The sequence below is a fragment of the Scyliorhinus canicula genome, chromosome 19, assembly GCF_902713615.1.
Source record: "Scyliorhinus canicula chromosome 19, sScyCan1.1, whole genome shotgun sequence".
In the NCBI taxonomy this organism is placed as follows: Eukaryota; Metazoa; Chordata; class Chondrichthyes; order Carcharhiniformes; family Scyliorhinidae; genus Scyliorhinus; species Scyliorhinus canicula.
Window position 1 is genome coordinate 18,900,363 of NC_052164.1, and position 14,737 is coordinate 18,915,099.

The 14,737-nt window shown below is 46.3% G+C and overlaps 1 protein-coding gene across 2 annotated transcripts in view; it reads right to left on the reverse strand.

The window, feature by feature from the left end:
- Positions 1-1,533: 1,533 nt before the first annotated feature.
- Positions 1,534-14,737, reverse strand: part of LOC119954254 (glucose-6-phosphatase-like) — a 28,312-nt gene continuing 15,108 nt past the window's right edge. The window contains exons 1-5 of one of the 2 annotated variants that reach the window (XM_038779341.1): positions 6,658-7,281; positions 5,371-5,480; positions 5,159-5,264; positions 3,888-4,003; positions 1,534-2,698 (exon numbers count right to left, since the gene is read on the reverse strand). In XM_038779341.1, the coding sequence (XP_038635269.1) occupies positions 2,187-2,698; positions 3,888-4,003; positions 5,159-5,264; positions 5,371-5,480; positions 6,658-6,875 (1,062 nt within the window). In that variant the 5' untranslated portion in view covers positions 6,876-7,281 and the 3' untranslated portion in view covers positions 1,534-2,186. Of the gene's footprint in view, positions 2,699-3,887; positions 4,004-5,158; positions 5,265-5,370; positions 5,481-6,657; positions 7,282-14,737 lie in introns of those variants that run through there. The other variant, XM_038779340.1, reaches the window with a different exon arrangement.

The following is a 14,737-nucleotide window of genomic DNA, read 5'->3' on the forward strand; positions in this document are numbered from 1 at the left end:
TGAGAATCGCGCCCTAATTTTGACTGCCCTTTCAAGGAGCTGGCACAGGCACAGTAGGCTGAATGGCCTCTTTCTGTGCTGTGAATTTATAACGAAAGAGAAAATGCTGGAAAATCTCAGCAAGTCTGGCAGCATCTGTAGAGAGAGAAAAGAGCTAACGTTTCGAGTCCGATAACTCTTCGTCAAAGCTGAATTAGCTGTGAATTTATACAATTCTTCTATAGATCAAACTCTCTGATGTGCAGGTATGGTTCTGGATATATGCTCAAAAGTTCATGAGAAATAAGAGCAGGAGAAGGCCATTTGGCCCATCAAGCCTGTTCCACCATTCAATAAGATCATTACTGAGCCAATTGTGGTCTTAAATCTGTGACATTACGTATAATGTCTAGCACATGAAGGGTTAATGTAATGCTCTAGTCTAGCCGACCACTAGATGGAGCAGGGAGCAGACCTATAAAAAGGAATGCCTCTCGGGCTTCTGGGAGAGAGTGTAGAGAAGGTGGGAGAATAGGAGCAGAGCAGAGAACAATTTAAGATAGTGTGCATGAGACGGGTATTAGTATAGTGTAGATTGTAGCTTAGTTATAATATTGCTTGTTTTAGGAATCGTGATCAAACTGTATAGTTTAATAAATTTTAGCTTTGTTTATTTGGCTTAGCTTCTTGTGGTCTTTGTGTGTGCTATGAACCCATCCTGAGTATTAACAACACAAAGAACACCACAAACTCCGCTTTCTTGCCTGTCCCTATAACTCTTAACTCCCTTGGCAAAGTGCTGCCTTATAAAATGCAGTGCACTGAACTGAATAACCATCAACAGGAAGGATGTGCTGGCCTTGGAAAGGGTCCAGAGGAGGTTCACAAGAATGATCCCTGGAATGAAGAACTTGTATCAGGAACGGTTGAGGACTCTGGGTCTGTATTCATTGGAGTTTAGAAGGATGAGGGGGATCTTATTGAAACTTACAGGATACTGCGAGGCCTGGATAGAGTGAATGTGGAGAGGATGTTTCCACTTGCAGGAAAAACTAGAACCAGAGGACACCATCTCAGATTAAAGGGACGATCCTTTAAAACAGAGATGAGGAGGAATTTCTTCAGCCAGAGGGTGGTGAATCTGTGGAACTCTTTGCCACAGAAGGCTGTGGAGACCAAATCACTGAGTGCCTTTAAGACAAAGATAGATAGATTCTTGATTAATAAGAGGTCAGGGGTTATGGGGAGAAGGCAAGAGAATGGGGATGAGAAAATATCAGCCATGATTGCATGGCGGAGCAGACTTGATGGGCCGAGTGGCCTAATTCTGCTCCTACATCTTATGGTTTTATGGTCTTATAACTGGGTGGATACTAACATAACACAGGTTAGACACGGAAGCCTAATCATGCATGCATTCAACAATAATCCACTGTTCCGGCAAGAGAGCTCTGGGAGGAAGGGGTAGATGCTTCAATTGTCACTTATATGTTTTGAGTCTATGGGGCTCCAAAAGTCAAGTTTAAAACAGAAAACTTTTCCAAAGGCGCAAAATTTCAGTCATTTCATATCCGGCATTTGCCAATTTCTTTATTGGATTTTTTTTCCACTGTGAAATAACAAAATTAAACATTACATGAAAAGAAACTTAATTGTCATAATGTATTTCAAATTTAGCTTTACTCTTGTCACATACTTTTGAAACAAAAACACAATCACCAAAAATAAATAAATAACAATTCGCGATCTTGTCACATTTCAAGTGTCTAAAATTCAAGTATTTGTGAAGTCGCTGACCAAACAGAGGTAAACGCCAGGTAGAGGAAGCTCAAGGTATGACTGAGGATCCATTGCCATTTAAAATCTGTCCCATCTCCTCTGATCCTTTTCTGTGTCTGGGTGCTGGCAGAAATGTGCAGTGGATCACCCGCACACACGTATCAACCCTTCGACTCTCTATCCTATATCCCTCAGCCTTACTAAAGAGGTACTTAATTACTGAGATGTTAATCAGATAGCCAATAGGAATCCCCTGACGGGTTAATAATCATTCTATTCTATCCCAAAGCAAAATATATAGTGAACGTGGGTTTTGTGGAGAAAGCTTTTCTTGTGTGGTGTACATGAATCAGTTAAATGTAAACTTTTTGTTTAGGGTCCTCTGACTTCTCACCCTCTTACCTCTGATAATGTGTCATTTCAGAAATCTACCGAAGCTTCTTTTCCTCCTGGTTTACAACTTGTGACACACAGTACGGAACGAATGCCACAGCTGCCAGAGGCACGGCGGCACTCTTACAGAAAGACAGTAAGTAAAACAGGAATTCTCTCTGTGTCGGGGGCTTCACCGAGTCAAACAGGTGCAGGGTGATCAGGGACGACACGATGCAACTTAGTCTGAAGCTGAACTGCTGGCTTCTCTTTCCTTTGCAGCTTTCCACATAAATGGGGGAGTTGAGGGCTAATCCTAATCCAAACAAGGCTCCCATGTTCCTGACCAGACTAGCGAAGGGAGTGCTGTCGATGTGGACCCACTCTGCCCGGGCGCACCATCTCTTGGCTTTCTCCACAGACCACAGCAGATCCACTCCCAGTATCTTCAACAGCAGGTAAAAGCCCAGAGCGAAGGAAAAGAGGAGGAGAGTGATCTTCAGATACTGCTTGAAGCTTACGTTGTAGATTGCATTAATTCGACCAAATACTTCGGCCACAACCATCCCTGAACACAAAACAGTCCAACAATTAGCATCGAGGAGAATCATTGAACTCCCTCCAATTAGTTCAAAGCTTCACACTTATGAATTAACCCAAGAGGCAAACAGGCCACGGGCCAAGGCCACTCTTTCCTGGTGATTGTGATAAGCCAAATTCTGTGTTTTAAAATTTTTTATTGGATTATTACCTTCTCCGTGGCTTTTATGTGTTTTAAATTCTGTGGCTAAGAAATTCTACTTTCTTCAAAATTGAGTGCAAAAGCAGTGGAGTAAAAGCCAGTGCCAAATCTGGCTTCTTTTCATCGCTGTCGGTGTGGAGTCTGCACATCCTCCCCATGTCTGCGTGGGTTTCCTCCGGGTGCTCCGGTTTCCTCCCACAGTCCAAAGATGTGCAGGTTGGGTGGATTGGCCATGCTAAATATCCCGTAAGTGTCCAAAAGGTTCGGTGGGGTTGAGGGGATAGGGTGGGGTGGGGAAGTGGGCGTGTTGTTGCAGAGGGTCGGTGCAGACTCGATGGGCCGAATGGCCTCATTCTGCACTGTAGGGATTCTTGCAGAGGGTTGGTGCAGACTCGATGGGCCGAATGGCCTCATTCTGCTCTGTAGGGATTCTTGCAGAGGGTTGGTGCAGACTCGATGGGCCGAATGGCCTCATTCTGCACTGTAGGGATTCTTGCAGAGGGTTGGTGCAGACTCAATGGGCCGAATGGCCTCATTCTGCTCTGTAGGGATTCTATGACTCTAAGGGCTGTTGGTGAGCTGCAGGCCGGCGACAAACCAATGCCTCACAACAACTCACAATGGGTGAGTGGCAGGGGGGTGCCAGAGGTTGGGTCTAGGGAAAGGTGATGTAATCCTTGTAGGGCCCCAAATACACTGCCAGTGAGCTGGAGTATTTGGTGGTGGTCTTTCAGCAATGAGCATTAGCCAAGATAGAAGTAAGTATTTTCCATTAATTCTGATCTTAACAATACAATCACCATCAACCGCAAATAGCGAGAAATGTCTTTGTTTAGTAGCACAATAGAGGTTTAAATTAAATTATAGATTATACATGGCACTATTTACATTATTTATAATACTGTACTTGCAGTCCATCAAACTAAAATTTGAATATCTTGCGAGTTGAAATATTAACAAAGCATAATATATTGGATGGAAAGCAGTGGTGACCTGGAAGTAATATGCCACTGACCTGAAATGACTCCCAGACAGACCTGGTGTGGGAAATGAGTGGCCACGAACACTCTGGATGCACAGACACAGACCTGCACCACCCAGAATACAGTCCACAATACAGCACGAAGACACCTGGAACAGGAAGGAAGCCTTAGAACAAAGCATCATTGAGTACCAGTGTTTAATTACAGCTCCTGGTCCGATTTTGACTCGTCCAGAAATGAGGGCCGGGATTCTCCCCTACCCGGTGGGGGCGGGGGGTCCCAGCGTGTCGGAGTGACATGAACCACTCCGGCGTCGGGCCGCCCCAAAGGTGCGGAGGTCTCCGCACCTTTAAGGGCCAAGCTCTCACATTGAGGGGCTAGGCCCACGCCGGAGTGGTTACCAATCCGCTGGCTGGCGTGAACGGCCTATGGCACCACGCCAGCCGGGGCTGAAAGGACTTTGCCAGCTGGCGTAAGTCCGCGCATGCGCCGGAGCATCAGCGGCTGCTGACGTCATCTCGGCGCATGTGCAGGGGTGGGGGTCTCTTCCGCCTCCGCCATGGTGAAGACCATGGCGAAGGCGGATAAAAAGGTTGCCCCCACAGCACAGGCCCGCCCGCCAATCGGTGGACACCATGGGGGCACCCCCCGGGGTCAGATCGCCCCGCCCCCCCCCCCCCCCCCCCAGGACCCTGGTGCCCGCCCGCGCCGCCAATCCCGGCAGTAAGAGAGGCGGTTTAATCCACGCCGGCGGGAGAGGCTTGTCAGCGGTGGGCCCGCCGACCGGCGCGGCGCGATTCCCGCCCCCGCCGAATCTCTGGTGGCGGAGAATTCGGGACACAGTGGGGGCAGGATTGACGCCGGCCCCGGGCGATTCTCCGACCCGGGGGGGGGGGGGGGGGGGGGGGGGGGTCAGAGAATCCCGCCCGAGAGGTTTGACAAAGAGTCATCCAGACTCGAAATGTTAACTCCGTTCTCTCTCCATAGATGCTGCTGGACCTGCTGAGATCATCCAGGGTTTCTGTTTTTGTTTGAGATTCTAGCATCCACAGTAAATGAGACCTGGGGCATTGTAACAACTGGACCAGATTTAAAACCCAGTGGCTAAATTCCATACTTATGGCCCCTCGTTTTGGACAAGCCACACACACAGAATCACCCTTGTCTTACTGTAACGCTGCTGTGATTAAATTGTATTATACATATCGTTCAACGTTCTCATTCAAGTTCAGTCAATGATGCTTATTTGTAAAACAACTAATTCTCACTATTTCCAACCCCCAGTTTGAGATGTAAAACTCACCACTTTTGGACGCAGTGCTGCTTATTCGGAAGTGTGCTGGTCAGAAAGGCTGTCACCATCACATACCAAACCCCAGCTGATCCCATGGCGTGACCCGACGGACTTCCTGAAATAGACATGATTTGAGGTCAAGTTTACATCAGGAACACTGAAGAAAATTCAATCTTTGGTTTATTAAGATCTGCCGTGACTGTTATTTGGCCTCTCAGTACCTGGCCCTGTTTCACAGGTGATGGGGTATTGCTCTAACACAGGAAAAGACGAGTTGCCATAGTAGGACGTTTCATGAACCCACCAGTAAGGTCTCTGGCCAAATAATATCCTGCAAAGAAAAAAATGAAGGCAGGTTGTCAAATGTGGGGTGAGAAGAGCTGCCTGTTACGGGATCCCAATCGCAGAATCCCAATCACAGAATTCACAGTGCAGAAGAAGGCCATTCAACCCATTGAATCAGCACGGCCCTTGGAAAGAGCACCCAGCCAAGTCTACACCCCCACCCTATCCTCATACCACATCTGTTTTTATTTCAGATTTCTAGCACGCGCAGTGTTTTGCTTTTATTTAAGCACTTCAGGCTTCTCGCCTTGGACTGGGCCCCTTACAAAGTGGCACTCATTTCATCATGGGGATTATTGGACCCCATTCTCAGGCAGCTGTGGCCCTGTTAATGCAAGTTAAAATGGACCCCCCCCCCCTCCACCTCCCCTCCCACAGGCAGAGATCTCATCAGCATGAATATCCTATTCATCATTTGAGAGTTTGACTTGTTGCCTCATGTGACTTGCAATCTGACCTCCTGATGCGGTGGAGGAGCGAGTGCTGGTGGACATTTCACACGATTTATGACTGCCCGTGTAACTGCTCGGCAGTGGAGCTGCAAAGTAGTTGTAACTGTCAGCACACAGAGTGAGGGGGGGAGGTCGGGGGTCAGAGACGTGGCTGCTCCATCTTCACGTGGTTTTACGTAAGCTCCAACTTAGAGGAAAGCAACAGGAGATGGTGGCTACGGGGAACTGTTATTTGGAACTTAGAGATGCTCAGTTCTCTCAGTATTCAGGTAGAAGTGACAGTATTTTAATCCAGGGTCTAAGAAACTGAAACAAATCTAAATCTGATCCTCAAAAAGATAAGTAACATATGAGGTATCAGCATACATTAATGTGTGATGAGGGACGCACATGGCCGGAGAATGGAAATTGGACAATTAAAGCTGAGGAAGGTTTCATGAGGAAATTGATATGGCCGAGCTTGCTTGAAGCTGCCAATAGGGAAGTCAGCAACAGCGAAGGGAAAAACAGACATTTTAACCTGTAACCTGGAGTTACTGCCGACAGCGTAAGCTAGAGGGACAATATTGGAGGCAGTTGGCATTGTCAGGTCTGACAACACATGTCAGCAGCACCTCAGTCCTAACTACTCTGTGTTGTTTCACAGTCAAAGCCTAGAATTGCTTCAAGGCCTCCTCAGACGTTTGGTGGAGACAGTCAGAAAACACTTACCATTTAAAGATGAGGTTGAGCCAGTCTCCAATCACTGCCACCCACAGGAGTTTGATGCCCACCGCCTCACACAGGTGGAACCAGATGGGGAAGAAAACAAAGAAGGTGTTTCTCAGGTCAGCAGCGAAAGAGATGAAAGTGAACCAGCTCTGGGCGTCCTGATAATTCACTTGTAGATACTGCACCAGTTCTACCCCCGAGCTGTGGAGCAGATCCATCCCGGTGTCCAATCTCTGCACGTTCAGAAGTGGCCAAAGAGTCCAGCGGAGGTTCCTATTTCTCTCGGTTCTTACCTTTCCCCTTTCTCGGCTTGTTGTCTGAAATTCTCTTTGCTGCGACAGTTATGTACGACAGCCAGCAAAACAGCCCTTGTGCATAAAGTGACCTTTGGTCTTCTAAAATTGACCCAAAGTCAATGAGTGATGTAATGTCACTCCAAGCTGACGTAAATGCGTTTAAGGACATTCGCACTGAAAATACCTCTAGTATCTCACTTATTGATTCACCAACTACGCTTTGAAATTGGACAATAAACAGCACATTTTCTTCAGTTCAACCAATTCAGTGCAATTGTTTTATTAGAGTTTTCTTTTCATCTTTTTTGGTGACTGAAACCTAATTTTGATTTAAGCTGCAATCGGGAAGGGTCGGCACCACATGCCATAGAATAGCGTGTAACTTCGTTAGTAACCCCTCTTCAGATCTCGGCAGTAGCTCCAATGTTGTCAGCAAAAGCAGTTCAAAAAATACCTGAGCCATGAATCAATAAGAAGAAGGTTGACTGTTTATGGTCACTACAGATTACAATAACGAGGTTTAATTCTGTGGTGTTTACACAGAGCACTACAAATCTCCATAATCCATCTCCATTCTCTTCAGGCTTCACAATGAGCAGATGGTGTGCACTGTTCAGGTTTTACAGTGATTACATTTCTAAAGTACGTCATTCGCCACGATGCATTTTGGGGTGTTTCGTCTCTTGACATTTAATGGTATTACCATCGCTGAACGCCTCACGATCAACATCCATTGACCAGAAACTGAACTGGACTAACCATATAAATACAGTGGTTACAAGAGCAGATCAGAGGCTAAGGATCCTGCAGCGAGTAACTCTTCCACATTCACTCCCTCCACCACCGACTAACAGTAGCAGCAGTGTGAACCATCTGCAAGATGCATTGCAGGAACTCACCAAGGCTCCTTAGGCAGCACCTTTCAAACCCACGACTGCTACTATCTCGACGGACAAGGGTATCAGATACCTTGGAACACCACCACGTCTGCCAAGTCTCTCACTATCCTAGTCATAGTCCCAAGTCAGGATGGTGCATGGCTTGGAGGGGAACTTGGATTCCCATGCACCTGTTACCCTTGTCTGTCAAAATGGTCGAGGTCGTGGGTTTGACGGTGCTGTCAAAGCAGTCTTGATGAATTGCTGAAGTGTATCTTGTAGGTGGTACACACTGCTGCCACTGTGCATTGATGGTGCAGGGAGTTGATGTTGAAGGTGATGGATGTGGTGCCAATTTCCCTAGTAAGCCATCAATAAGAGAGCCATAGAATCCCTATATTGCAGAAGGAGGCCATTCAACCTATCGAGTCTGCACCAACTCTCAGAAAGGGAACCATACCTAACTCCCCCGCCCTATCCCCCACTTAATCTGCACATTTTTGGACACTAAGGGGCAATTTTAGCATGGGAAATCCTGCACACCTTTGGACATTTTCTATTATATTTATGCTGAATCAGACAAGGTGTCTATGTCATTACTATTGAATGTATTTTACAGCTCGAATAACTTGCATTAAGAGTAAAACCTTATTAGGAGAAGGAAGCATGCAATTTTTTACAACATGCATTTATATTGCATTTTTAACATAGTAAAATGGGGTAGCGTGGGGCAGCACGGTAGCACAAGTAGCTAGCACTGTGGCATCACAGCACCAGTGTCCAAAGTTCGATTTCCCCACTGGGTCACTGTCTGTGAGGACAGTGTTCTCCCCGTGTCTGCATGGGTTTCCTCTGGGTGCTCCGGTTTCCTCCCACAGTCCAAAGACGTGCAGGTTCGGTGGATTGGCCATGATAAATTACCCGTAGTGTCCAAAAAGGTTAGGTGGAGTTACTGGATTACGGATTTAGGGTGGAGGTATGAGCTTAAGTAGGGTGCTCTTTCCAAGGGCCGGTGCAGACTCAATGGGCTGAATGGCCTCCTTCCCCACTGTAAATTCTATGATTCTAAGAGGAATGTGTTTGAATTTGGTCTTGCAGTACTCACATTATACATTAGGTGGCTTAATCTTCCCTGTCCTTATGGATAGGCACACAAATTGGGAACATGCACAACAGTCAGGTTGAGCTGTGATCCCAATCCTTCCTGTTCAGTGATCACCTGCTGGCGGTGTCCCTGCATATGGAAAATCATCTTTAATCTACAAGTTGAAAAATCTGGGGCATTTGGTGAAAAAATCAGGGCAAATGGTCAAAATCAGTCACATTTTAAATATGCTGTAATTCTGAATACTGAAATAATTCCATTTATCAGTAAATTCAAGTAGAAAATCTATTGAAACAGATGTTTTAAAAGTTGGGGTTGGCTCAGTTTAAAACTAACAGTAGTACTTGGATTCAGCGAGCTCCGAATGATGTGGAATATCTCCAAGTACCTCACGCAGTGAGGCACTTTTCAAATGTATGGACTATGGACAAATATAACAACATACTATACTGAGATACCTGTGGCTTTCATCCTCACTAACATTCCAACCTCCTCCAGACCTACAGATTGAAAGTGCTTTACAAAAGAAGCAAATATGATGTGAGAAAAAACTCTGGGCGCGATTCTCTGGAAAAGTTTCCAAGTGATGTAGAGAGCGGGAATTTTTGTGGGTTTCATGGTGCTCAGGCCAGCAATGCTATTCAACGTTAATTGGTCGAATTAACGAGGCCTCATGTGCTTTTCGCCTCAAATGAAGGCTCGACAGCTGATTTGCCAGGGCCGGGCTCTACAGCCCCCCCCCCCCCCCCCCCCCCCCCCCGCTAACAAGGCCAGACAGCACTTGAGCTGCACTTGCTCAGCCAACCCCAGCCAGCTCGCAATAATGATGCCGAGGAGACCAGCCCAGGATTCAGAGACGCAGGTCTGGGGGGTCTGCTAGATGCGGTGGAGGCCAGGAGGGAAGTCCTGTTCCCCCGAGGGTCCCGGAGGGTGAGCCACATGGCTCGGGGAGTGTGACCAGAAGGACTGCCTCCAGCGCCGACAAAAGGTCAGTAATCTACACTGGGTGACACGAGTGAGTAGACACCAACACCCTCCACCCCCCCCAAGGGAGCATCCACAACCCCCCAACTTCCCATGTGACCCACAACCCCCCCTTCAACCACCCCCCAATCCTCCCTTCGCACACAGCCCTCCCATCACTGTGAACCACGTGTGTGGCTAACGATGCCCCCTTTGCGTCTCCTCAGGGCTTGTCCCATCCCCTGGGTATTCGGATGTTGGCTGCTGCGTGTGTTGTGTTGCCTCCCACAGTGTTCAATCACAGTGTCCGGGCATCAAGGTGTGATTGGGATGCTAGGTAATGACTCCTACTAGCTACAGAGCCTGCCCACCCCCGGGAATCCACTTGGAATGTGCGATGTGCTCACTTAACCACAATTGCCAATTCCCTATCAGCATGGCCTTCAGCCGCAAGGCCAGAGGCCTTGGCAATCGGTTAGGGTTATGGGTGGTCAGTGGGGCAGACTGGCAGGGACAAGGGTTGCCCCTGGAATGGGTGAACGATCCAGGGGTTGGCATGGTGCCGTGAACAGTTGCCCTCGATTGCCCCCCTAGCACCTCCCGCCCACCCTCCTATGGTGGCAAGCCCAGCATCCGCAGGCTCTTTGCCTGCGAGCAAAGATAGCTACTTCCCTCCTCGGCTCCCTGCAGAAGCCCTTCCGCTAGGTTAACGTTTTTCAAAAGGAGTACTAATTAACGCCAGCGTGAGCACTTGTTAGGGAGGCCGCTGGATGACAGGAGGCTGTAGGATATGGGGTGGCTCTCATTGATTGTATAGAAATAGTAGAAATAGGGCTAAGTGGTGATAATTGCTTTCTCGCCTCTCTGCAGCGACATTCCGATTTTGCCTACGGGAGCTGGCTGGTTGCATCGCAAATTGTTTGGTGCCTGCCCTGCCGCGGTTCTTGTTTTTGGCCTCACCTGCTATTCACTGGCCTTGTTTCGCTTGAGCGTAAGCATAACGAGGCTGGAAGATCGTGCCCTTTTTCACACAATGAGTGACTCAGGTCTGAAATGCACTACCTGGAAATGTGATGGAGACAAATTCAATCGAGGCATTTCGAGAGGGCATTCGGTGATTATTTGAATGAGAAGAAATATGCAAGGTGTCTTGGGAGTGTCCCTTTAAGAAAGGGTTTTGTCCAGTCACATGGCTTCAGGGATGTTATTTTGTGGGCGGAGCTGAGCTGTGGCTGCGGGGTTTGTTTTACTTTCACATTCAGTTTTGACTGCTGTGGACTCCAGGAGAAAAGAAGTATTTTCTCTGGCTCTCTCTATTTCATTTTAAAGAGTTGTTCCAGATAAAAAAACATTGATTATAGCGACCTGCTTTGGTAACTTAAAAGATATAGTTTGCTTTCCGGAAGGGTTTAAACCTGCTGGTGAGACAGGGTCAGAATCGCAGGGAAAGCCAGTCTTATTCAAGTGAGAATGCAGAGTGCTGGGCCAGAATTGGAATAGTTAAGGGGGAATTCATTATTATTTAGATTACTGTAGCTGTGGGGTGTCTTTATGTTTGTAATTGATAAAAATTCTTGCTGTTTGTTTATATATATATATATATATATATATATATATGTGTGTGTGTTAACTAAGTTCTTAGCATAAAGCTTATTTTTATTAAAGTGTCTAGGAAGACTGTTGAATCACACCTGAAGGGAAGGCTCTTGTGCTCATCCTAGCCAAATTCAACGTAAAGTTGTCGGTCAGGTGGACTTCATAATATACTTTGGATTTTCTAAGCCCTGGTCCATAATAAAGGGGGACAGGAAAAAGGCAGAGGAATGGCAGTGAGTCATGATGCTGGTTTGGAGAGCTGATGCAAACACGATGGGCTGAATGGCCTCTTTCTGCACCGTAACAATTCTGTGATTCCGCAATCTCTGTCTGAACTCTCAATCTTTCCAAAATGGAAAAGATTACTGTAAATTATTAATAAATGAAATAAAAGGGTGAAGATCACCTGAACCATTCGGCCTATATGCACCCAGAGTCCACCCTATCACATAATCTCCTGGGAGGGGCAATGTCAAACATGGAGTAAAAAAACTTAGACCAATTTAGGAAGATAAATCCTTCTCTGGCCTCAAATCAAGTAAATCCCAGAGAGTTATTAATTGATATTAATAATTATAACTACCCTTTGCCCATTTTTTACTCAGTAATTCTTTGCCCACTCTCAGTAATTCATCAAATATGCTTGTCAAGGCCTACAGTGAATCTGTACTTAAACACCTGTTTTGCTAATCTATTTGGGTGGTCTGTAACCTAACAATGTTTATTGTATTTTGCACTGGGAACCCCACTTCACCCAATTCGATCTCAAATCACACAAATAACCTATTCATCTGAACAGCATCTATTTCCACCATCATTTTAAAAACCTTAATGATGCCACCTCCAAGACTTTTCCCAATGATAAAATCCCCTTTTGCCTGAGCCTGTACTGATAGTCAATTTCCCAAAGGTATTATTCCAGTGGAGCTCCTCTAACTTTCTTCAGGGTCTTCATGTGAAAGGACCAAATCAAGGCATATCATTCTGAAAGTAGACATACCAGGTATTTGTTCCGGATAAGTACTGTAATTCTAGTTTTATTTTCCCTGTCCTAGTAACACATCTTACCTCCTTATTCACATTCGCTGTCAACTTTTCAATGTTTCACCAACTGAAATCCATAGATCCCTTTACTGATCACCTTCTCTAGTGAGTAATCCAGTATGTTACACATATGTCTGGAATTACAATGGCCAAAAACAATGCATGAATAGCTGGTTAAAGAACTGGTTAGCTAGCAGGAAGCAGAGAGTAGAAATCTTCCTCATCCTTCAGGTACCATGCCCTAAGTCAGTGGTTTTCAAACTTTGTTTCCCAGGAACATCTTTTTCTAACTCACTGACCTTCAGGACCCAAGCCGGCCAACCTTTGCTACCAAACTGGCCGACCTTCGTGACACGTGCCACTTTTGTTTACCTTTAATGTGGCAGGTGGGCATACTTGATCCTCAGCACAATCTTACTCCAATCAGGTTCACAGGAGGAGAGGGCAATGCACCTATCAGATGCAGAGTTCAGTCGGTTCCTTTATATCGTCTTTATCTTTGTGATAATGGAAAATCCAACCCCGTCCATCTAGGTCGTCATGAAGGACATGAAGCAACAAAATGCTTGCTGTACTCAGCACTGGATGCTTCTCGGAGATGCTACTCCAGAATGCTGACAACCTCAAATGGACTTGTGGCGTGCTTTTAATGTGCTGTCACATATCTGGTGCAGAAGTTCAGTCTCCTCATTTGGGGTCAGCTGCAAGTTAATAATTGAGTCTGTGGTCTGAAACTCAAAGGGATCCTTCACCCACCTCTTCTCTTTCAAAATCAGAAACCTCTCCTCTGGAAAGTAGCAACAAAAACTGTTGATCAGCACAGCCAGTCTATTGACAGTTCCCTTACTAACATTGTTTTCTTCAATGTGTCGTAACAGTGTGGGGAACAAGTAGTAGTTTTGGCTTTGTACTCGCAAAAATTTCAATGACTTTTAGGAAGCATCTATTTCTTCACAGCGTCGAAAGCGATAATCATCCTTCCCTTGCAATTTGAGGTTAGCTTGTTTAGAATTGAAAAGATGTCGACAAGGTAAGACACAATTAGCATCCAAGTTTCATCACTAAGCGAATCAGCCAGTGGGGATGATTTCTCAAGGAGGAAAGCATTGATTTTACACCTCAGTTGTAATCTCTGCCAAGCACCCGACTGTTTGACAGCCAACGTACCTCTGAGTGTGCTCAACCCCTTCATTGAACACAGAGCCTCGAAAAGCCTGGTATTGAGTGTGCTGCATTTAATGAAATTCACAACTTTTAACTTTCAACGCCTCTTGAAGATCGGATAGAATTCCTTCTGATGCCAGTGCCTTGCGTGAATAGAACAATAGTTCCAAACAATGTCCTGACCAGCTTCCTCCTTACCCCTTATTATAACTCCACTGTTTTTCCCAGTGGAGTTATAATGGACCGCGTGAAGTCTCTTGTTTCAAGTTAAACATGGGCAAGGAAACTTCCTGCTGATTACCACGTACCGGCCACCATCAGCTGATGAATCAGTACTCCTCCATGTTGAACACTGCTTGGAGGAAGCTTTGAGGTTGCAAGGGCATGGAATACACTCTGGATGGGGGATTTCAATGTCCATCACCAAGAGTGGCTCAGTCGTACCACCACAGATCTAGCTGGCCGGGTCCTAAAGGGCATGACTGCTAGACTGGGACTGCAACAGGTGGTAAGGGAACGAACAATAGGAAAAAACATACTTGACCTCATCCTCACCAACCTGCCTGATGCAGATTCATCTGTCCATGACAGTATCGGTGGAAATGACCACCGCACAGTCCTTGTAAAGACAAAGTCCCGCCTTCACATTGAGGATACCCTCCATCGTGTTGTGTGGCACTACCACCATGCTAAATGGGATAGACTTCAAACAGATCTAGCAACTCAAGACTGGGCATCTATGAGGTGCTGTGGGCCATCAACAGCAGCAGAATTGTACCCAACCACAATCTGCAACCTCATGGCCCAGCATATCCCCCACTCTGCCATTACCACCAAGCCAGGGGATCATCCTTGTTCAATGAGCAGTGCAGGAGAGCATGATGGAGCAACACCAGGCATACCGAAAAATGAGGTGTCAACCTGGTGAAGCTACAACACAGGACTACTTGTGTGCCAAACAGCATAAACAACAAGTAATAGACAGAGCTAAGTGATTCCACAACAAACGTATCAGATCTAAGCTCTGCAGTCCT